A 25,597-nucleotide genomic window follows, 5' to 3' on the forward strand; every position below is an offset into this window, starting at 1 on the left:
TGGGCCTGAACACCTCCCTCTGCAAATGGATACTAGACTTCCTGACTGGGAGACCTCAGTCAGTCCAAGTCAGAGGCAGCATCTCCAACACCATCACACTGAGCACGGGGGCCCCCCCAGGGCTGTGTGCTCAGTCCACTGCTGTTCACCCTGCTGACCCACAACTGTGCTGCAACACACAGCTTGGACCACATCATCAAGTTCACCGATGACACATCCGTGGTGGGTCTCATCAGCAAGAACGATGAGTCAGTTTGCAGAGAAGAGGTGAAGCAGCTAACGGACTGGTGCAGAGCCAACAAACTGTCTCTGAATGTGAACAAAACAAAAGAGATGGTTGTTGACTTCAGGAGGGCATGGAGCGACCATTCTTTGCTGAACATCGACAGCTCCTCGGTAGAGATCGTTAAGAGCACCAAATTTCTTGGTGTTCACCTGGCGGAGAATCTCACCTGGTTCCTCAACACCAGCTCCATAGCAAAGAAAGCCCAGCAGCGTCTCTACTTTCTGTGAAGGCTGAGGAAAGTCCATCTCCCCCCCCTCTTTATAAGAGGTTGTATTGAGAGCATCCTGCGCAGCTGCATCACTGCCTGGTTCGGAAATTGCACCATCTCGGAACGCAAGACCCTGCAGCGGATAGTGAGGTCAGCTGAGAAAATCATCGGGGTCTCTCTTCCTGCCATTACAGACATTCACACTACATGCTGCATCCGCAAAGCAAACAGCATTATGAAGGACCCCACGCACCGCTCATACAAACTCTTCTCCCTCCTGCCGTCTGGAAAAAGGCTCCAAAGCATTCGGGCTCTTAGGACCAGACTATGTAACAGTTTCTTCCCCCAAGCTACCAGACTGCTCAATACCCAGAGCCTGGACTGACACCAACTTACTGCCCTCTACTATGCCTATTGTCTTGCTTATTATTTATTGTAATGCTTGCACTGTTTTGTGCACTTTATGCAGTCCTGTGTAGGTCTGTAGTCTAGTGTAGTTTTTTTTCTGTGTTGTTTTTATGTAGTTCAGTTTAGTTTTTGTACTGTTCATGTAGCACCATGGTCCTGAAAAACGTTGTCTTATTTTTGCTGTGTACTGTACCAGCAGTTATGGTCGAAATGACAATAAAAAGTGACTTGAGTTGACTCATGCTGAAGCTTTGAAGCTTTATAAAGCATTGGTCAGACCACACTGAGTATTGTTTGCAGTTTTGGGCTCCTTGTCAAAGAAAAAAGTGCTGGCATTGGAGAGGGTCTAGAGGAGGTTCATGTGAGTGATTCCAGGAAAGAAAGGGTTAACATATGATGAGTGTTTGATGTCTCTTAGCCTATTTCCGCTGGAAGTTAGAGGAATGAGGGGGATCTCATGGAAACCGATCACTCATTTAAAGGCCTGGATTGAGTGGCTGTGGAGAGGATGTTTAGTCCTGTAGTGGTTGAGTCCAGGACCAGAGGACACAGCATCAAAATAGAGGAATGTGCATTTAGAAGAGAGGTGAGGAGGAATTTCTTTAGCCAGAGGGTAATGAATCTGTGTCATTCATTGGCACAGGCAGTGTGGAGGCCATGTCACTGAGTATACTTAAAGCAGAGGTTGATAGGTTCCTAATTTAACAAGGTGTTAAGTATTCTGGAGAGAAGGCAGGAGAATGGGGCTAAGAGGGACAATAGATCAGCTTGATGGAGTGGTGGAGCAGACTCTAAGCTGAATAGCCTGATTTGCTCCCATGTCTTGTGGTGATAAATCTTTCCTATCCATGTACCTGTCTAAATACTTTTTTTATGATGAAATTATACATTCCTCTGCTACTTGTTCTACATGCCCATTACCCTCTCTATGGGTCCCCTTTCAATTTTTCCCTTCTCACTACCAGTCCATACCCCTTAGCTTTAGACCCCCATAATTAAGGGAAAATAAGACTATAATCTTTTACTTTATCTAAAGCCCTCATCCTCAATTTTCTGCACTCCAGGGGAAACATCCAGTCCCTCTCGTATCCTTGTGAATCTTTTCTTCAGTTTTTCCAGCTTGATGTTGTCCTTCCTTTAGCTAGAACTGCTTGCAAAACTTCAAGTGCAGTCTCATCAGCTTTTTCTATAGTTGTAACATGACGTCCCAACTCTTGTACTTGACTTCCTGCCCAATGAAGGCAAACGTGCCAAACACCTTCTTCACTCTGTCTACCTGTATTGCAGCTTTCAGGGAACTATATACGTGTACCCAAAGGTCTCTGTTGTACAACACTCCCTAGTGCTTTGCCATTTAAGTCCTGCCTTGGTTTAACTTAGCAAAGTGCATCACTTTGCATTTAACCAAGTTAGATTCCACCTACCATTCCTTGGCCACTTTCTCAGTTGCTCTAGATCCTGTTCAGATCTTAGACAACCTACTTCACTCTCCACCTTGCCACCTATTTTTCAAATCTTACAAACCTTACATTCTCAACCAGATCATTAATATAGATGACGCACACCACTGCAGCATACTATTGGTCTTAGGCCTCCAGACTGAAAAACAATGTTCTCTACCGCTGTCTGACCCCTATCACCAAGGTCATTTTGTATCTATTTAGCTAGCACACCCTGGATCCCTTGTGATCTAGCCTTCTGGACTAGCCTACCATGTGGGACTTTTTCAAGGGCTTTGTAGATTATGTCTACAGCCCCTGCCCTCACCATTCCTCGTGGTCACATCTTCAAAAGAAAATAATCATATTGGTGAGATGTGATTTTCCACACACAAAGCTATGCTGACTATCGCTAATCAGTCTTTGACTTTCCAAATGAATTTGGATCCTGTCTCTCAGAAACCATTATATTAACTTTTCCACCACTGATGTTAGACTTACAGTTCCCTGTCTTGTCCTTGCATTTCATAAATAAAGTCAAAGTAAATAAATGCATTAGAGTAAGTTTCTAAATGTGTAACTTAATGTTTGCACTTACATAATTTTTCTTTATAGGTATTTCTTCAAGAACTTGTGAAAAATTTATATGATGAGGGCAATGATAAGTTTAGAGAAGGCAAATGGGCAGAGGCTTTGAATCAATATACTGAGGCCTTGAATGTGGCTGAGTATGCATCTGAAGAAATCAGTATTGTGAATGGAGTAATAGAGAAGCTTTATGCAAATCGTGCTGCCTGCTATCTGAATATGGTAAGATATTTTAAAATTGCTACATAGTTTAAATTTTTTACTAAGAAATTTTGGTAACGTTTGACAGGAATAATGAGACTTTTCATCATGAAGAGCATTTGATGGATCTGGGACTGTATTCCCTGGAATTCAGAAGAATGAGGGGTGACCTGATTGAATGGTGAAAGACCTTGATAGAGTGGAAGTGCAGCGGGTATTTCCTATGGTGGGAAGCTCTACGACCAAAGAACACAGACTAAAAATAGAGGGGCGTCCTTCTAGAACAGAGATGAGAAGGAACTTCTTTAGTCAGAGTGTGGTGAATCTGTGGAATTTATTGCCACATGTGGCTGTGGAGGCCAAGTCTTTATGTATATTTAAGGCAGAGGTTAATAGATTCTTGATTGGTCAGGGCATGAAGAGATAGAGGGAGTAGCAGGAGCTGGAAGCTGAGGGGAAAAATAAATCAGCCGTGATGAAATGGTGGAATGGACTCGATGGGCCAAATGGCCTAATTCTGCTTCTATATCTTATGGTCTTATTATTCTTATGATGGCAATTTTATTATTTAACTTGTTTTGAAAGGCATTTTTACAAGATGCTTTTTTTCATCTTTATTGACATCACAACTGATCCTTTGCTGTTCCTGACTCTTCCAGCAAAGATTATTTTGCTTTCATTGTTAGGTTTTGTTGATTGTCAAAAGTAATTGTTTTTGTCATCCTCTAAGTTTCTACATTGTACTACTTGTCATTTCAGGGTCTCTATAATCAAGTACTAGAAGATTGTGACAAAGCTTTACACCTGAATCATAATAACTGCAGAGCACTCTTCCGAAAAGGAAAGTCCTTGAAAGAATTAGGAAGACATAAAGAAGCCTATGATGCTGTCGCAAAGTGCTCACTGGCTGTGCCACATGTAAGAGAACTACCATTTAAATCTCCATATTCTGTTTTGTACCTATTTTCTAGAAAACTTTCAACATGTCAGTCTTGTATTGTGATTTTATTTTAAAGTATTTTATTGAAGTAATTTTAAGTGGAGGATAAATTAGGCATGCGATTTCTTTTTTTTTCCGTTGCTGTCTTCGCGAAGGAGGTAGAGGAGCCTTAGGTGTCACACAACCAGGTTATCACCCTTCGACAGTCAACTCCTGAACCAGTGCTGATGACTTCAATCACCCCATCACTGTACTGTTTTCACAAACAATGGACTCTCTTTCAAGGACTCTATAACTCGTGTTCTCTATGTTTATTACTATTACTATTTTGGGTTTTTTTGTAATTGTCTATGCAGATTTTTCACCGACTATAGTGTTTATTCGTATTTACTGTGAATGCCCACAAGAAAATGAATCCATGTGCTTTGATAATGTATTTACTTTGAATTTTTTATTTCATAATCATACTTCACATTTCTCATGCCAGGCTGTTCTGTCTCTACTGACAATCAAAGCAATCCTAACAGTCTTACCCTGTATTTACTTTCCTGTAATTACTTCATTTATTCTCTACCCATAAGATCTCCTTTCTAATTCTCCTGGTGTCGACCTGTTTTGGGGGTCATTTTTCAGATGTGGGAGAAACTGGGAACACTTAAGAGAAACCCACATTGTAAAAGGAACTTAACACAAGAAAATAGAGATTAGGCCCTTCATGCTTTCCCAATTATCCAGTGTTCATAACTCATCTGTGCTCTTCTCAATGCCATTTCTCCTCACAGCTCTATCCCCCTATTTGTCACATATTTATCGACCTTCACTTTAAGTACTTCTAACAATTCAGCTTTCACAAAATACTGCAGCAGAGAATTCCAGCGTTCCGCCACCTTCCGCTGGAAGAAATTTCTACAAACCTCACTTTTAAATGACCAGACCCTTTCTTAGCTTGTCCCTTGGTTTAAGACTCTTGCATTAGCAAAAACATTCCAATTATCCACCCTGTCAAGCCTCCTTAGTATTCTATATTTTTGAATAAGGTCATCTTTCAACCTTCTAAACTCTGAGGAATCCTAACCCAAACTATTTAGTCTCTTGTGGTAGGGCATCCATCCCGTCCCAAGAATGAGCCGAGTGAGTCTCCGTTGTATTACCTTTAGTGTTACTACTGTATATCTTTGTGCAAGTAAGTGGACCAAACTTGATGTGCAGTATTCCTTGTGAGGCCTGTACAGTTGTTTCAAAGCCTTCCTATTTTTAAAAAAATAACATATTTGTAATGCAGTTCAAAATGCTGTTTGCCTTTTTAAAATATTTTATTTATAATTTTCTACAAGACTACAATGAAGAAAAGAAAATCAATACTATATATAGAAGGATCATTGCCATATAAACAAAAATAACAATAATACATGTCTTAACAAATGAGCAAGTCACTCATAGTAAAAAAGGAAAAAAAAGAGAAAAGAAGAAAAGCACCCAATCCATCACCTATCCAACTCCAAGCCAACCATTATATGAGATACTCTTTTATTACCCCAGAACTACATATTGTAATAAAAAAAAGGGGGGGGCGCGTGCAGCCTGCTACCTAATCAGAAAAAAACAAAAGTTTTTTTTAAAAAAAGCTGGAAATGTAGGGTCTGATTATCAAGGGGAAAAAGAACAAACACCTGTCAATCTAGGTGAGAGTTATGAAAATATTCGAGAAAAGATCCCCATGTCAACCTGAAATTATTAACCTGCTCAGTTGAGGAAAAACGCCAGAGACACAAAATTACTTCTGAAACGGTTTTTATTCAAAGAGGAGTTCGCAGCCCCACACACTTCGGGCGTAAGGTAGCGAACTCCCAATTTGTCGGTTTACAAAGGTCATATTTATACCCAAAAGCAGGGTACTACATTCGCAAGTATGGTTGCCGATTCGAATTCATCAATTGATTAGTTATTGCATAGCTAATCATGCGAAATACTCAGAATTAGCAAAGGTTCAAGCGTAATACTTGGAATTAATACACTTGAAATCAAAACACTTGAAATAGGTATACTCAAAATAATTTGCCAAGCACATTGTCTTGTGGTTGCAGGTTCCCTTTACCTTGTGGTCTCCACGTCTGGCCTGGCACCTTATTTTAGCTACCTCTCCTTACTTCCCCAATGACGTACCTCTCTCGTCCTGTCTACATATTTTGCTGCACTTACCCCTCACCCACCCGCTCTACACGTACCCCTCACCCACCCGCTCTACACGTACCCCTCACCCACCCGCTCTACACGTACCCCTCACCCACCCGCTCTACACGTACCCCTCACCCACCCGCTCTACACGTACCCCTCACCCACCCGCTCTACACGTACCCCTCACCCACCCGCTCTACACGTACCCCTCACCCACCCGCTCTACACGTACCCCTCACCCACCCGCTCTACACGTACCCCTTACCCTTTTCACATTCTCACCCACGCCCTATGGAACTTTATGTCCGAATTAGAAAGTGAGTAGTGAATCTTTCTGAGATCTAAACAAGACATAATATCCCTCAGCCACTGAGCATAGGTAGGGGGAACTATATCTCTCCATTTAAGGAGTACTGCTCGTCTGGCTAGAAGAGAGGCAAAAGACAATGTTCGTTGTTTAGCCGGGGTCAAATGCTTGTCAGGGTCTCGAAGAATACCAAACAGAGCGATCAAAGTTTCAAGTTCCAAATGACAATTTAATATAGAAGATAAAGTTAAAAAAACATCTTTCCAAAATTTTTCCAGAGTAGGTCAGGCCCAATACAAATGGCAAAGGGAGGCCTCACCTCCTTTGCATTTGTCACACCAGGGACTAATGTCAGGATAGAACTTCGCCAATTTGGTTTTGGACGTATGAGCCCTGTGGACGACTTTAAACTGCAGGAGACAATGGCGAGCACATGAGATTGAATTGACGGATTTAAAAATTGAATCCCAAACCTTGTCGGACAAAGAAAAACCTAAGTTGTGCTCCCAAGCAGTTTTAATTTTATCACAAGGGCCTTGTCTGAGAATCATTAATTTAGCACAAATAGTAGAGATTACGCCTTTGCCCAAGGGGTTCATTTGAAGAAACAAGTCTACAACATTCTTATCAGGTTGTTCAGGAAAATGTGGTATTAAAGGGCTAATAAAATGTCTAATTTGAAGGTATCGAAAAAAGAGAATATTCAGTAAATTAAACTTTATAGACAACTGTTCAAAAGACGCAAACCGATTGTCTATAAAAAGATCTTCAAAATGCTTGATACCTCTCCTACACGAGTCTTGGAATGTGGAATCCTGCATAGACGATTGAAATAAATGATTGTATAGAATAGGACTAGAGAGGGAAAAACTATAAAGACCATGGTATTTTCTAAATTGAGCCCATGTTCTCAGAGTAGGCCTGATTACAGGATTAATAATAGATTTTGGCAATTGGCAAGGAAGAACAAATCCAAGTAAAGCTGGAATAGATAATTTCTTATAAGCATTTAATTCCATTGCCACCCATGTTGGACAAACAGACTGATTATAAAAGTAGGACCAAAAGATAATATTATGAATATTGGCTGCCCAATACAAAAATTAGGCAACGCCAAGCCTCCTTCTCTTTTAGGCTTTTGGAGATGAGCTTTATTGAGTCTGGGCTGTTTATAGGTATGACGAGATAATAGAATCTAAAGAATCAAAAAAAACTTTAGGAATAAATATAGGTAAAGATTGAAATAAGTATAAAAATTTAGGGAGAATATACATTTTAATTACATTAATTCATCCAATTAAAGACATGGACAGAGGTGACCACTGTGCCAATCTCTGTTTTGTAAAATTTAAAAGATTATTGAAATTCTCATCGAACAGTCGATTATAGTTCCTTGTTACGATAATACCAAGGTAAGTAAAACAATTGTTTACTACTTTAAAAGTGAGATTGTGAAATTCTAATTCTTGTGCTTCCTTATTTATCGGAAAAAGTTCATTCTTATGTAGATTAAGTTTGTATCCGGATAGCTGACTAAATTTATTGAGAAGTGAAAACAACAAAGGTAAGGAGGTACTTATAAAAAGTAACAAATCATCAGCGTATAGAGAGTCTTTGTGCTCAAAACCGCCCCTCCAGATCCCAGTCAGTTCAGTACAACTGCGAAACGCAATTGCCAATGGTTCGATAGCCAGATCAAATAACAGAGGACTTAAAGGGCATCCCTGTCAGGTGCCACATTTAAGATCAAACGGTTGGGATTGCTGGGAATTAGTCAAAACTGATGCAATTTGATGGGAATATAGTAACTTAATCCACTTAATAAAATTATATCCAAAATCAAATTTTTCTAAAACCGCAAATAGTGCCACTCCACCCGATCAAACGCCTTTTCGGCATCAAGAGAGATAACACATTCAGGGGTCCCTGATGAAGATGAATATAGAATATTAAAAAGATGTCTAATATTGAAAAAGTGAAGGTGAATTTTAATGAAGCCAGATTGATCCTCAGAGATAATTAAGGGTAATTAGCCTCCAGCCTACGGGCCAAAACTTTAGTTAAAATTTTAGCATCTATGTTTAATAGAGAAATCGGCCTGTATGAAGCACATTCTAATGGATCCTTACCTTTTCTCGCTAAAAGAATGATACAAGCCTCATCAAATGATGCAATTTATTTTGTTTAAAAGAATCAGAAAAAACTAAACTAAGTTGGGATAAGAGCAATGAGGAAAATGATTTATAAAATTCTGTAGAGAACCCATCAGGACCAGAAGATTTACCAGGCTGCGAAGCAGAAATAGCAGAGGATATTTCCTCTGAGGATAATGGCTCATTCAATTTATGTTTAAGATCAGAAGAAAGTTTAAGAATATTTAAACTATCTAAAAATTGCATAACAGTAGTAATACCATTAAAGGATTCAGAGGTGTGAATTTGAGAGTAAAAATTCCTGAATGTATCATTAATTTCAGACTGGTCCACACTAATATTCCCATTACTCATTTGAATTTTAGTGATGTGTTGTTTTGCTTTAGAGTGCCCAAGTTGGTTAACTAAGGACTTACCAGATTTATCCCCGTGAATATAGAACTTACTCCAACTGCCCAAAAGTTGGCGTTCAATCGGATAAGTAGAAATAAGATTAAATTTAGTTTGAAGTTCCATTCTTTTCTTATTTAACTACAGATCCTTGACCTGGGCATATAATTGGTCTATAGCTTTAATCTGATTGATCAGTTCTAAACATTCTTTGTGAATCTTTCTTTTCAAATTTGCTGTGTAGGAAATTATTTGACCTCTTATATATGCTTTCATTGCGTCCCAAACCACCTGACTAGAGGTTTCAGGTAGTATTTAAAAAGAAAGTTATCTGATCCTCCATAAATTTTACAAAGTCGTTATCCGACAACAAGGTTGGATTAAAACGCCAGTGTTTATTTACTTGAGGGAGGCCAGGGAGAACTATGGACAATGTAAGTGGGGCCTGATCTGAAATCAATATACTCTTATAGTCACAAAAACAGACAGATGGGATCAATTGATTATCAATTAAAAAATAGTCGATTCTAGTAAATGTATGGTGAACTTGTGAGAAAAAGGAGTAATCTCTTTCATGTGGATGAAAGAAATGCCAAATATCAGATATTCCATAATTAGAAAGAAATGATTGAATAAATAAAGCAGATTTACTTAATTGTCTAGGCATAGAAGAAGATCTGTCCAAAACTGGATCCAGCCAACAGTTAAAGTCACCACCCAATATAAGAGAGTATGAACAGTTCTGGCAATGAAGAAAAAAACGGTCAAAAAACCCTATATCATCCGAATTAGGAGCATAAAGGTTGGCTAAGACCACCCGTGTATTATAAAGTTTCCCCGAAACAATAATAAAATGACCATTAGGATCAGATATCTTATTATGAAGCTTGAAAGAAACATTTTTGTTTATAAGAATTGAATCGCCCCTCGCCTTGGCTTGAAAAGTTGAATGAAAGTGTTGTCCTGCCCATTGGGCCATAAGACGAGAATTATCTGAGTGATGAATATGTGCTTCTTGTAAAAAGACTACCACTGCTTAAGCTGTTTAAGATGTGCGAACACTCTCCCCCTTTTAACTGGATGATTCAAACCCTTAACATTCCAGCTGACAAAGTTCAATGGACTAACTATTGAACATAAGAAAAAAAAGGATAGCAGGCATTAAACCATATCTGAAATTTATGTGTAATTCTGGGGCAGAAGTATAGAAGAAAAAAATGACATGACATCCTGTATAGTACAAATATGTCAAAATTCCATATATAATATTAGCATTGGAGTTCCCACCCACACCCTCTAAACCTACAACAAGAAAGCTGCAAATATGAAGCAGCAAGCTCTCCGAGAAAAACTAATCCCCTACTGGACTTCCAATTAGGTAACATCTTAATTATCTCCACTCCAACTGTTGATACAGTAATGGAAATAAACACCAAAAAGCTTTAACAGTTACAAACAAAGATTTACCTTAACAAGAAAAGTCAATGCATTCAAAGTTTGTAAATCTTAAAGTATAATAATGGTCTTAAAAAAAACTTTACTCCAACCTTCCCGCTCGAGTTGATAAACCGAAAAAAAGATAATCTATAAACTCAGTTATACAGAAAAAAAAACTTTAACGTCAAAATAAGTAATCCAACCGAATCATGAAAAGAAGAAAATAAAACAAAATAGCATCTTGAAACACGGGGGAAAAAACCACCAAAGAAAAATCCATTCGAGAGGAATTTGATCCAAACCTGAAACTGAGTTTAAAGGTACAGCATCAACTGCTGCTTAAGGTTAAAATAATCTAACTGAAGAGGAAAAAAAAAAATCACCTTTAAAGAACTAAAATTATGTAGGATAGAAACTAAAATTGAGAAAATAAAAAAAAACACTTCAATAGGACAATGCAACATAATTAAGCTACTAATTAAATAGATGCGACAACAGCTAAATTTTAAATTAAAAAAAAAATCAAGATTTGTAGAAACTGGAGACTGGAGTCTGAAAAGAAAAACAAAAAACCAGTCAAGGACGTCGTCACTTCACGAATTGATATCAATTTTTCAAAGCGACACCAACTCCATTTTGAAATAAAGTCTCCAAAGACCTTTAAGAGGAGCCTATGAAAAAGGCTGAGATGAAAAAAAAAATCATATCATATCTGAGGAACTCGAAGTAGCAGATAGGCTATCAATGAAGGTCTGCGCCTTTGCAACTGAATCGAAACATTTAGAATCGCTGTTCCTAAGCTTGATTCAGAGCCGGGCTGGATAGGCGAGAGACGGTTGAAGTCCACGATCGTAGAGAGTTTTCATTACTCCTCTGTATTCAGCACGTTGACTCATAACTTGAGGTGCATAGTTCTCTACTAAATGGATAGCATGACCTTTATATTGAAGCATTTTACATTGGCGAGCTTCTTTAATTAGTAAATCCTTGATTTGGTAACGATGGAGGTGAATTATCACTGGATATGGTAGGTGAATTATCACTGGACGTGGTCTCTGGCCATCCGTTGAGCGAGATGTAAAGATCAATCTCTGGAGGACTGGAAAGTACTTCGCTTCCAAAGATCTCACATAGAAAGTTTGAGAAAAATTCGACAGGAGATCTCCCTTCAACAGTCTCAGGCAAGCCGAGAATTCGAAGATTTTGGCGTCTACTCCTGCTTTCAAGGTCCATAACTTTAAGAGTTAACTTGCTATTATGCTCCTTTAGGGTAGAGCAAACTCTTTCCAGGTCTTTACAATGATGGTCTAGTTTCCCCGTGACTTCTTCAACATGTGATAAATGTTGAGCATGATTCTCCAGTGTAGAGTTGATTTTATCCAGTTTCAGTTCCAACAAACTAAACTGAGAAAACATATCTTGTCGGGTTTGTTCTAACAGCAACACAATTTCACTCAAGGTTGCTCCCGATGGAGTGTTTTTTTTTGCTGATTTAGCAGGCTTAGATACACTCATTGTGCAGCCAGCAACTTCAATAGTGGGAGGAAGAGTAAGAAATAAATGCAGGTATATGAAATGGAGCGGAGCAATAGTTTTAGCGACTTAAGCTACCGCCATCTTAACCGGAAGTCCCCCGTTTGCCTTCTTAACTGCTTGGTGGACCTACCTGCTAGCTTTTTGCGATGCACAAGAACACATGGACTCCTCTGAACTTAACCAACTTGGCAGTATTTCTCCATTTAGGTAATCTGCCTTTTGATTTCTATTGACCTCGCACATGCCCGCATTAAACTCTATTTGCCAGTCTTTTGCCCACTAACTTGTTCTGTCTAGATCCCGTTACAGAATCACAGTATCCTGATCACAACATGCCCTTTTTTTCATATCACTGACATATTTGGAAAAATCACATACACTTCCTTCATTCCAATAGTTAATGTAACCAGTGAACAATTGCTTACCTAAAACTGATTGCTGGCATACTCCGCGTGTTACCTCAAAGGGCTCACCTGTCAATCTCCCCAATACATCCTTGAAGAATTTGTAAACTTCAGACAGAACCCAGGGTCAAGATGGAACCTATAGTATTGTGCTAATATATAGCTAGAGTGCTTAAGCCTTTTGCACAGTGCAAATGTGGAGTGGAGAACAAGTTTGTAAATCTGGTGGGAGCAAAGCATGTTGGGAATGTTGAGGATGGAGCACCATGGGAGGGGTATAGGACAGGTGGTAGAGAAGGTCCCATGAGCAGGTGCAAACACACCCAGCCCTGACACACCAGGCAAGGTCATTTGATTCCAAACAATTGGTTTATTGATCATTACAAAATGTTTCTCTAGTGCTTCCTGCTCTTCCCCCCTCTCCCTTCCCCTTTTCCCCAACCATGATTCCCAGCTCTTTGCACCCTTCCCATTCTGAGTCCACAATAGACCCATATCAGAATCAGATTTATCACCACTCACACCTGTCATGAAATGTATTTACTTTTTGCAGCAGCAGTACAGTGCAATACATAAAATATACTATAAACTATGATAAAGTATGGTGAATTCTGGTTAATTGGGACGCATCAGGACAGGTATGTTTTGGCCCAATTAAGCGGCTGCCCCAATTAGCCAAAGGTTCATGGAAGTAACATGTAAAAAAGATCTTAGGACCCAGCAGAACCCCAGACCTTATTTAACCGTCTCAATGCAGTGGACATTAGGACCCAGCGGCAGAGATCAGTGTTTCTATTCATGAAAATAATCACGATCGCAATTGAAAATAAAGTGGAAATAATAAAGCGATCGGAAAGAGGTGAAACACCATCGGTCATTGGAAAAGCGTTAGGCTACAGTTGGTCAACGATTGGAACAATTTTAATGGATAAAGTGAGAAAGGCTGTGCCCCGATGAAAGCTACAATTATTACGAAGGAGTAATTGTAGCCTTATTGGGTTTTGGGTCTTTGATCCTCACATCAATCCGGCACAGTGGAGAGCTCACTCTATAGCGGTCTGTCACTAGATCGAACTCGGGAAGAAGTTCCCAAGCCCGGTGCTGATACATATGTTCTTAAGTGTTTTATATGCATAGAAAGGTAAAATATATACTAAGACAAACACTTGACTAACTGACGCTAAATAATACCTGATGTACCTGTTCCGACTTACTTAGTTAAGAGAACTTCCGATTTTTTTCCATCCTGATCCACGATAACCCACGCACATACTCTCGTATACTTTAAATCATCTCTAGATTACTTATAATACCTAATACAATGTAAATGCTATGTAAAGTAGTTGTTATACTGCATTGTTTAGGGAATAATGACGAGAGAAAAAAAGTCTGCACATGCTCGAAAAACAAGTGCTGGAAGAGCACTTCTGGGTTTTTGCAATTCGTGGTCGGTTGAATTCACGCATGCAGAATTCATGAATAAGGAGGGCTGACTGTAACAGTCGATATTTTGGGCTGAGACCCTTCATCAGGACCTGACCTGCTAAATTCCTCCAGCATTTTGTGTGTTATTCTCCCTGATCTACTTGAATTTTTAACAGTTGTACAATTTCTGTCACTCAATATAGAACCGTCTGTCTTTTGGTAACAGTCCTGCCTTTAAATAAAAAAACTAAAAATATGTTTAAAATTATATTTCAGGATGATGTTGTAATAAAATTAACCCAGGAGTTGGCTCAGAAATTAGGATTAAAAATTCGGAAAGCTTATGTTCGTGCTCAGGTGAATGCACTTTATACTTTTATTTGCATCAATTTTCCAATTCAAATCTTTTGGACTTGTAATTAATTGAATGATTGTCTTTTTCTTGCAGCCTCCATTAATTGCTGTCAGTTCCATTACTTCTGCTGAATCTTCTAAACAAGTAAGGGTATTCTTCTAGGCTGCTTAATTTTCTCTCTTGTATGTGTTAATTGTGCAGGGTGTACAGTATGTCAGCATATTTTGGCTTTACCTGCTTCATTAGTGTATGTTAACGTTCAAGCTCGGATTTTTTTCTTCTTGATGATTTCTCAAAGATTTTAGATGTTAACATCTCACTGTGACAATTGCCTGATTAATAACAACTACAGAGTTCCTCAACTAAGTCTGTAAAGTTTGCTGTTCTAAATTGGAGAATTTCTTTTTACATAATTATCTTAATAGTTTGGTATTAGTTTTTATTTTTATTTTAGCCCTTTGAGCTGTGTTGCCCAGCAATCTCCTGATTTAATCTTAGCCTAATAGGACAATTTACAGTGATCAATTAACCTGCTATGTGTTTGGACTGTGGGAGGAAACTGGAGCACCCAGAGGAAGCCTATGCAGTCACAGGAAGAATGTACTAACTCCTTACAGGCAGCGGTGGGAATTGAACCCGTGTCATCTGTACTGTAAAGCACTGTGCTAACCAATTTAAATTTGTATTGGTTTCTGAAAAAACCTCATAATATCTACACTCACCATGATGCCAATTTAAACTGTACACATGCAGGTAATCTATATATATATGTGTGTGTGTGTGAGTGTGTGTAAGTGCCTCTTAAAAGTATATAACATTTATATCTCTATTTTCTCCATAGCCCAGTAATGGTTCAGGTTCAGTTGAAGATATTGAAACAGGTAAAATGAATTTCATTTTATATTTCAATAAATTCTGCAGAGGTTTGGGAGTAGAGGAGTTTTCTCGTCAGTGATATATACATGGTATTGGGAAATAAGCTATCTTCTGACATTGTATTGCATGTAAGAGTGACACACACAGGTTGCTAATATGTACTAAAACGCACATGAAATGTTTTCCCTTTCAGTATTAATAAAAACTTTTTCCAATGTTAAATCTTTGTTGTTAATGTTGCATCTTCTCTTGTAGATTTTCCAGGATTACGTCTGGAATCTCCAGTTTCTGTATCTGTCTCTTCGGATGAAACCCCTCAAGCTGCGAGTGAATCAACACCAGTTCTAATTGTTCCTAATTCTACGTCGCCTCCTGTACATCTGTCGGAGAGAAACAACCTTCCCACTGCTACACTGATGAACGGAGGAGGGGTACCTTATCCAGTGTCTGAGTCATGCTTAGATTTTACTGATGGAGACAAAATAGGAGAGGACCTGGACGAGCTGCTAGATTCTATGTCTGCTTTAGAAGAAACTCCTGTGGTAAAGTATAATTTATTGTAGTAAAGGCTAACATTTCAGTAAATTGAAGGATTAGTAAACATTTGTTCACGTGTCATTGAGAACTAGAATATAAAAGCAAGGATGCAATGTTGAGAGTTTAAAAAGCCTCTTTTTAAAAGGCCTCATTTTGAGAATTCTGATCGGTTTTATGCCCCTTAACTAAGAAAGGATGTGCTAACGTTGGAGACGGCTCAGAGGAGGTTCATGAAAATGATTCCGGGATTGAAAGGCTTGTCATATGAACAGTGTTTCACGGCTTTGGGCCTCTACTCACTGGAAATCAGAAGAAAGAGAGGTGACCTCATTGGAACTTATTAAATATCGAAAGGCCTCGATAGAGTGGATGTGGAGAGGGTGTTTCCTATGGTGGGCAAGTTCTAAATCTAGAGGACCCAGGGACCCAGAGGACACAGAATGGAGATGAGAAGGAATTCCTTTAGCCAGAGAGTGATGAGCCTGTGCAATTCATTGTCACGGGCAGCTGTGGAGGCCACATCTTTGGGTATATTTAAGCCAGAGGTTGATAAAATTCTTAATTAGTCAGGGCATAAAAAGATATGAAAAGAAGGAGGGACATTGGGGCTGAGAGGGAACTGGATCGGCCATGATGAAATGGAGGAGCAGAGTTGATGGGCCATATGGCCTAATTCTGTTCCTATATCTTATGGTCTTATGATCTTATAATTTATAAGTGCTGACCGAGTATAGAATTGTAGAAGCCTAATATAGAATAAGGTTTTTTTTTTAAACACTGGTTGTCTTTAGTTTTGGAGAGTATTTTAGAATCAGAATTTATATGGAAATCGGAAAGTAACTCCTTTAGAAAATTAAGTTGGTTGAAATTGGCAAAGGTCCCAGGTTTTAACTGTTGTGCCTATATAGAACTACAGCTGGTCTTATCATTCCTGGGCCTACGCTAAATGATCATCTTTTTTTGGGGGCTGTTCAGTATTTGAGGACTGGCTTAGACTTTGTGCTTTTGCTCCAAACACATCTGCTGATGGTTGCTTGCTGTTGTGAACATGACTTGAAGTTCCAGAGTGCTGCCAGCTTCCATGCCAAGTATCACAGCATAATTCTTCTTCCAGAAAACTTCTCAGTTTCCACAATGTTTTAGGATTTAGCATTCCCAGCTGCCAGTTTCTGGAGAGGGTGAAATGTCACAGCCATAGAGGTTTCTCTGTTAGTGCAAGCTGGAGTATGTACCCACAGGGGATATCAAGTTATATTAGATATTGGAACTGACTAGAACTTCAGCAACAGGAATTAATATTAACAAGAATTCCAAGGAAAGTGCAGAATCCACATTAGATATTTCTTCATGTATAAAAACCCGTTTAAAGTTCAAAGTAAATTTATAATTGAAGTACATATATGCCACCATATACAAGCCTGAGATTTATTTTTTTTTGCGAGCATACTCAGTAAATCCAAGAAGCATAATAGTATGACCGCATCCGACAGCACAAATGAACAACCAATGTGCAAAAGATAACGAACAGTGCAAGTACAAAAGAGAAAAACATAATTAACAAATAAAAAAGCAATAAATATTGAGAATGAGTTGAAGAATCCTCACAGTGAGCCTATAGGTTGTAGGAACAGTTTACTGATGGCGTAAGTGAAGTTAAATAAAGTTCTCCCCTTTATTTCACGAACCTGACGGTTGAAGGGTAGTAACTGTTCCTGAACCTGATCCTGTGTGAATCCTGAGGCTCCTGTACCTTCTACCTGATAGTAACAGCAAGAAGAATGCACGTCTTGGATGGTGGAGGTACTTGATGATGGATGTTGCTTTCTTGCAACAGCACTCCATGTATATGTCCCCAGTGGTGGGAAAGGCTTTACTTGTGATGGACTGGGCCAGATCCACTTCTTTTTAAAGGCTCTTTCATTCAAGGGCATTGGTTTTTCCATACCAGGTTGTGATACAGTCAATACGCTCTCCACCACACATCTATGGAATTTTGTCAAAGTTTTAGATGTCACTCTGAATCTTCACAAACTTCTTAAAAAAAAATAGGAGGTGCTGCCATGCTTTCTTCGTAATTGCACTTACCAGATGGGCCCGGGATAGGTCCTCTACATAATAACACTGAGGAATTTAAAGTCACTGATCCTCTCCACCTTTGATCTCCAGATGAGGACAGGCTCATTGACCTCTGGTTTCCTCCTCCTGAAGCCAATAATCAGCTTCTTGGTCTTGCTGACATTGAGTAAGAATTTGTTGTGGCACCGCTCAGCCAGATTTTCAATCTCACTCCTAAATGTTGATTTGTTACCACTTCTGATTCAGCCAAGAACAGCAATGTTGTCAGCAAACTTAAATATAAAATGAGTAACAATTAATAGACATTGGGGCGGTATTCTTAGGAACACGCTGTGGATGTAATTTTAGCATGTTCGATGTGAATTCTATGTCTACTGTGAAAATGCAACAAAATAGAATTTGAATTGAGATATTTTTAAATGTTCAGAAAATTACAATTGGAAAAGTTTGTTTGTTTTCCTTGAAGTGAAGGAGGGTGAGAGGGGACCTGAAGGTGGTATACAAACTTCCGAAGAACATAGAGTGGATAGTAACATTCCAAACTAGAGGGCATAGGTTTAGGTTGAGAAATAAAAAGGTTAGAGAGGATCTGAGGATATTTTTCCACCCAAATAGTGACGTATTATTGAGAAGGTGGTGGACACAGGTCCCTCACAACACTTGAATTGCCAAGCCACAGAAAGTGCTGGTAAATTAAGTTAGTGTAGATGGGTTCTTCAGTGGTTGATGTGCTGATGAGCTTGTTTCTGTGCTGTGGGACTTTATGACCAGTTGTCTGCAACCTAAAATTCTGCAGTCATTTAAGTTGCTGTTTGCATTTTAGTGCTGATTAAATGTGTTCTTGGCCAATTACTGCTAAGGGAACTTCTAGCTTTGTTACAATCAAGAGAAAATCTGCAGATGATGGAAATCAGAGTAATACACACAAAATGCTGGAGGAACTCAGCAGGCCAGGCAGCATCTATGGAAAAGAGTAAACAGTCGATGTTTTGGCCAAGAATCTTCATCAGGACTATTTTGATCAACAAAACCACATTATAACAGGAGTCCTCGCCTGCTGTGTTCTACCAGCATTTTGTGTGTGTTGTTGTTTGTATTTCCAGCATCTGCAGATTTCCTCGTGTATAACAGAAGTTGTGCAATTAGTTCAATAAGCACTTTTGATGTTGAGATTATACTTCTCTGGAGGACAATGAAACATATTGTAACTGAAGTTGCAATTTTATAATGTCCAGTGGACCTATTGTTACTGTATTAGTGTTGCCATTCTGATGGCACACGTGACTGACAGCGCCTCAAGTGTTGTTGATGCTGCAGTGAGTGGAGAGCTTCTCACTACACTCCAAATGTGCTTTGTAGATGGCAGATCAACTTTGGAAAGTCAGGAGGTCAATCACTCATTACAATACTAAGCCTTTGATCTACTCTTGTACCCACATTATTTACAAAACTGGTCATAGGTATTTCTCTAAATTAGTAGTAGTAATTTTCATTGTCTACAAATGGTTAAAATATGCACTATATTGCAAAAAGCATACATTGTTGAATTCACAATCAATAATACTAGCTTGACTCTATTAGTGATGTATTTTTCTCTTAATTAGAAAATTATGACAATGTCCAGTGACTGACATAATTTTATATACAGTAAAATACAACACCATCCATTTGCTTGAATGAATATATCTTGGTAGCATGCTGAGCATTATGACCTTATTTTTTGAGAGCAAGAAATTCTACAATTGTGTTGGCAAGCACTGACTTCTCAACTAACATCACCAATAAAATAACTCTTCTGTCATTTCTTTATTTTTCAAGTTATGCTTATCCCCAACAGTTTAAAACTGAAATATATAACTATATGGCCCAAAATGTGCCTGGATAAACTTTGTAGTGATGGGGTGTCCTCTAAAGACTTAAATGCCTCCTGGTGTCCTATGAACTTCCCACTCATCAGCAGGACACAGTTTAAAAACTTGTCACTTACCAACAGTATTTTATAATTCATGCAGAAAAAAGAATGCTGGAGGAATTCAGCCGACCAGATGGGGACACTGCATCAGGAGGAACGGCTCAAAATGCCTACCTTCCCTCTGTTTCTCTACCTCCACAGATGCAGCCTGATCTGAGTATCTCCAACAGATTTTGTTCCAGATTATAGTGCCTGCAGTTCCTGTCTCTCTAGTCTTTAATTCAATGCATTTCATGTGCAAAAATGAACTGTAGCATCTTGTAGAAATAATGTGGTTGGACTTCTAAAAAGACTTACTGCCTGTGAAGTACTTTGGGATACAGCTTTAACGTATATAAGACTGTTAAGACATTGGAGCAAAATTAGGCCATTCAACCCAACGAGTCTTCGCTATTCAATTGTGGCTGATTTATTATCTCTTTCAACCCATTCTCTTGTCTACTCTCTGTAACCATAAGCCATAGGAGCAGAATTAGTCCACTTGGCCCATTGTGTCTGCTCTGCCATTCAATTGACTTATTACCCTTTTCAACCCCATCCTCCTGCCTTCTGTCCATAGACTTTGACACCCTTACTAATCAAGAATCTATCAACTTCTATTTTAAACATGCCCAATGACTTGGCCTCCGGAGCCATCTGTGGTAATGAATTCCACAGATTTACCATCCTCTGGCTAAAGAAATTCTTCTTCATCTCTGTTCTAAAGTAGCACTTTCCTATTCTGAGGCTGTGCCCTCTGATCCTAGTCTCCTCCACTATTGGAAACATCCTTTTCACATCCACTCTATTTAGACCTTTCAATATTTGACATGTTTCAATAAGATCCTACTGTAAAACAAGTTCTTTAGATATCTTATCGTTTGTAATTCTTTTGGTCATGTTAATCTGATTTGATTTTCGCCTTTAATTGCAGGAAGTTCAAGGAAGTGTTTCAACTAGCTTGCCAGCCAGCCTCTCTTCTGGTATTCCTTGTCCCAGTTCTGTCCTACCACTGCAAGTTACAAGCAGTAATGTTCCTTCGGTGACTCTTCCTTCTGTCTATTCATTATCTATGAATATGCTGCCATATGATACTTTTGGCTCCAGAATGGATTCTTTGGACTCTTTACCTATTATGGAATCTCAAAGAGGTAAAAATTGTTTATCAAATTCACATCTAAACTTTGACAATGAGCTTCCATAATTCTTTTGTTTCAAAATTAAATACAAGTTGTTATTCCCAAATATTAAAGGTGTTCTGCTCGGTTCAAAGTTGAAAATTCAAAATTCAGAGTAAATTTATTATCGAAGTATGTGTTTCCTATACAACCTTGCAGTTCATTTTCCTGCAGGCACCCACAGGAAATCCAATACAATCCATAAAAAAACACACATAACAAAGACCAACAAATATGTGTAAAAGAGGACAGATCATCTAAATAATAAAAAAGTAAACAAATTATACTGAGAGTTGAATTTCAGCATGAGAATGTGTCTGAATGTGTTTGCTGCAGCTGTTTTTGCAATATGATTCTTGTGCATTCATTGTTGAGAGATTATTGTTGAGGACTTTTACTTTAGACGAGGAAGCAAAATATTTAACTCTTGATCCGGTGACATAAATTTGAATTCTCCCATGGCATTTGACAATCTAAATTCAAGCAGTTAAATAAAATCAATGTTTTCTTATCTTTTCACTCTTTCTCTTTGGCAGCAAAACCTTCAGATATTGGAACTGGGGCTGGAGCATGTAGTTCCATTTCTTATTTGCATGTGAGTAAATGAATAATTTTCACTTGTCTTATCAATGATAACATTTGATAGATAAATGGACCAATTAAACAAAATGGGTCCTTTTGTTTAAATTCTATTCTATTTAAATAGTGAGCCAGAAGTAGGAAATAATTCTCTTAAAGATATAACTATCCATCAAAACATTTTGCTTTTGTAACAGACCATCTTGTCATGCAAGACGTGCTTTTCTGTCTTGAATATATCCTGATTTAAATTGTTAAACACAACCTCTCTGACCATAAGGCACAAGAGTATTACAGCTGATACTATAGCAGAAACTAATTTTCAGATGGATACCAAAGCATGCTATTCATCCCTTAAAAATAATTTCAGAATAAATGCAATAAGAAGGATTCATCAAACGCCTAAGTTCAGCGAATTAATAGAAAATTCCAAATAAAATTTGAAGTTTAATTATTTGCATACAACAAACTGAAGGATCGATGTGAGGGATAGTTAAACAGATTAGTATACTTGTCTGACAGATGTCAAAAGAAGTCTATTGAGGAAATATATAAAGCAATAAATTCTGGGTGGGAAGAATTGTGCTGGTGAGAATTTTAAAAGGGGATAGAGGAGCTATGATAAAGATTTTGTTCTTTTAAAAGTATTCTTGGTTTTGTGCATAAAGCTGTACAATCCAATAGCGAGGTTGTTGTAGTAATCCTAAGGAAATTACTGGTTGACTTATTTCTGGATTTAATTTTCATGGCTGTTCTATTTAAATCTGAACATAAAAATACAGGATAGGTGCAGATGAAATTTAAGTGAATGATAACATCGACGAATCTTCATTCAGTGTAGAAATTTTCTTTTAAAATTGGGACACAGCAATATGTTGTGGCAAAATAAATAGACACTTTTGCCAATGGGAACCAGTGATTTAAAATGATTTCTTCCCAGCACTCCTTGAATATAAATGTCAAGAGAGATAAAATGAAATTTCTGTGCAACAGGTTGTTACAATCAGTGGGTGTAGAGTAATAATTCTCAACGTATAATCGATAAGGTGCCACATAGGAGATTGGTGAGTAAAATCAGAGCTCATGGCATTGGGGGCAGGGTTTCAACATGGATAGAAAACTGGTTGGCAGATAGAAAGCAAAGGGTAGCAGTGAATGGGTGTTTCTCAGACTGGCTGGAGGTGACTAGTGGGGTACCACAGGGCTCTGTATTGGGACCACAGCTCTTTACGATTTATGTCAATGATTTAGATGAGGGCATTGAAAACTATATCAGCAAGTTTGCTGACAATACTAAACTGGGTGGCAGTGTGACATGCGAAGAGGACGTTAGGAGAATACAGGGAGACTTGGATAGGCTGAGTGAGTGGGCAGATACTTCGCAGATGTCATTCAATGTGAATAAATGTGAAGTTATCCACTTTGGAAGCAGGAACAAGAGGGCAGAGTATTGTCTGAACGTGTCGAGTTAGGTAAGGGAGAAATGCAAAGAGACCTAGGAGTCCTAGTTCACCAGTCAATGAAGGTGAATGAGCAAGTGCAACAGGCAGTGAAGAGGGCAAATGGAATGTTGGCCTTTGTTACAAGGGGAATTGAATACAAGAGCAAGGATGTTCTTTTGCATTTGTACAGGGCCCTGGTGAGACCACACCTGGAATATTGTGTACAGTTTTGGTCTCCAGGTTTAAGGAAGGACATTCTGGCAATTGAGGAAGTGCAGCGTAGATTCACTAGGTTGATTCCTGGGATGGCAGGGCTGTCTTACGCAGAGAGATTGGAGAGATTGGGCTTGTACACGCTGGAATTGAGGAGATTGAGAGGGGATCTGATTGAAACGTTTAAGATAATTAAAGGATTTGATAGGATTGAGGCAGGAAATATGTTCCAGATGTTGGGAGAGTCCAGTACCAGAGGGCATGGATTGAGAATAAGAGGTCAGTTATTTAAAACAGAGTTGAGGAAGAGCTTCTTCTCCCAGAGAGTTGTGGAGGTGTGGAATGCACTGCCTCAGAAGACGGTGGAGGCCAATTCTCTGGAAGGAAGGAGCTTTCAAGAAGGAGCTGGATAGATATCTGATGGATAGGGGAATCAAGGGATATGGGGACAAGGCAGGGACTGGGTATTGATAGTGAATGATCAGCCATGATCTCAGAATGGCGGTGCAGACTCGAGGGGCCGAATGGTCTACTTCTGCACCTATTGTCTATTGTCTATTGTCTATTGTATCTGATTTTTTTAAAAAGGACATGTGGAGTAAGTGTAGAGAAATGGAAGCAAATAGCTCTTCAAGGAGCTTATCATTGGACCAAATTTTTGTTAATGGAAAAGTTTTGAAGTGGAAGATGCTACGTAAATACAGTTTTTTTTGCAGTATTGGTCTGCCTCTGTGATAGATGACAGGAAAATAATAGAACATGAGGCATTAAGGTGCCAGCAAGCCGAAGTGAAAGTGTGCAAGAGGCAAGGAATCTGCTAGAAAGAGAAACAAGAATTGCCAGAATGGGATAAGGTTAATCATGAAACAATTATAACAGTGGAGTCCATCTGTGGAACAATACCCTATCGCGAGGTTGGAGGAAGAAGACGAGAGTAAGATTTTAAGCAGGTGTTGAAACTTGGAGGAAAAGGCCGAGGAATCTTTTGTTTTCTGCACCCTTTTTGATTTACCTTTGTAGATGAATTTGATAGCATGGCTTTAGCTTTTTAAAGACTTGATTTTTGCTTCTTGTGATTGACAAAGTAAAATCATAACCAAAATTGTCTCAGAAGTGGATAAACCAAAACCCCTCCCCTCCTGTGAGCGAGTAGTCATTGGTATGGCATAGTCTGTGCATCATTCATTAGAGGCAACTTAACTGTTTATTGGTGCTGGCACTGCAGCTATCATTATTATCTTATTTCTCTACGTGAATACTTTGTCAAATGTGGGGCAGGATGCATTGATTTTTAACTTGAAAATAAATCAGATTTTTTCTGTCACACTGTTTGCTGTTAAAGCATTGCTTGTTGAAATACAATCACCTTTTCATTTCTGATTAGTTGCATTCTCAGTAAATGGCCCATTTTACAAATTTCCATGTCATTAACCCTAGACAAAAAGTGACATAATCCGTTGTTTCTTTCACATTTTGAGTTTATTTTTCATGAACAGCCAGATAGCCTATTGCTGTACCTAATTCTTATGAGTTAATTGTGTCTCACTTTGACTCAGTTGCTGCTAGATGGTCCATTCAGTATTATTCATTCTCCATTTTGATGCTGTGTTGATGGCTGGCTACTTGTATAACACTTTTAAGATGCTGTTAAATGTTAGCAAATGGTAAAGATGAAAGCTATGCTCCCCAGATGGGGAATGAATAAATCAGATGCTGTTTTTTTTTAAAACAGCCATCTGTTATATCTTTAGTGGTCATGATTATTAAATGAATTTAAATTTCACAGCTGTGTGCAGGATTTGAATTCTTACTTTGAATTAGTAATACAGTAATTTAGCCACATTTACCCCATGTAAAAAGCTTTTAAAATGGATTATTTATTTGTAAGTCTTAAATTATTACACTTTGAATTATAACATTGTTATTCTTTTTCTGGCTTTCAGTTTTAAATTAAATAATTTTGAATAACATCACATTAAGACTTTTGAATACTTCTTCCATTTATAATTTAAAACCAAAACATTACATCTTATTCAGTCATCAAAGAACACTCTCACCAGAGCAGTGAAACATGCCATTTATTCCACGTTAAACATTCACAAACTATTAATTTGCAGTGTTATATTTTCTGCAAGGTTCAAAGAATTTTATTTTTGTGTTTTTTAACAGCGAAATAGTACAAGTAGCCTTTTCGTTAGTAACAGCAATATAGGAGTTATAGGTCAAAACGGAAGTGCCTTTTCAAGAGGAACAGAAATGGGAACAACTGAATTATCCATGCAACCACTTGGTGGAAATCCACTGTCAGAAACACATGAATTTAAACAGGCCTGTTTGTCTTGTTTCAAAATAGGTGAGAAAAATCTATCTTAGTTATATTATTCAAATCTTTTCTATTATTGAAATAAATATTATAAGTGCCACTTGCATGATTCCATTTATACTTGAGCAATGAGATGTACTACTTTGTATCTCTACCAGCAGGGAAGCATT

General features: G+C 38.4%; 1 protein-coding gene across 2 annotated transcripts in view; it reads left to right on the top strand.

Annotated features, from left to right (window-relative positions):
* Positions 1 to 25,597, top strand: part of zc3h7a (zinc finger CCCH-type containing 7A) — a 109,645-nt gene that overhangs the window by 47,537 nt on the left and 36,511 nt on the right. For both annotated transcript variants that reach the window (XM_059979147.1, XM_059979145.1), the window contains 9 exons: positions 2,957 to 3,151; positions 3,890 to 4,048; positions 14,174 to 14,254; positions 14,346 to 14,396; positions 15,094 to 15,133; positions 15,384 to 15,670; positions 20,627 to 20,843; positions 21,407 to 21,465; positions 25,274 to 25,457. In XM_059979147.1, the coding sequence (XP_059835130.1) occupies positions 2,957 to 3,151; positions 3,890 to 4,048; positions 14,174 to 14,254; positions 14,346 to 14,396; positions 15,094 to 15,133; positions 15,384 to 15,670; positions 20,627 to 20,843; positions 21,407 to 21,465; positions 25,274 to 25,457 (1,273 nt within the window). The remainder of the gene's footprint in view (positions 1 to 2,956; positions 3,152 to 3,889; positions 4,049 to 14,173; positions 14,255 to 14,345; positions 14,397 to 15,093; positions 15,134 to 15,383; positions 15,671 to 20,626; positions 20,844 to 21,406; positions 21,466 to 25,273; positions 25,458 to 25,597) is intronic.

Source organism: Hypanus sabinus, chromosome 9 (genome assembly GCF_030144855.1).
Source record: "Hypanus sabinus isolate sHypSab1 chromosome 9, sHypSab1.hap1, whole genome shotgun sequence".
Classification (NCBI taxonomy): Eukaryota; Metazoa; Chordata; class Chondrichthyes; order Myliobatiformes; family Dasyatidae; genus Hypanus; species Hypanus sabinus.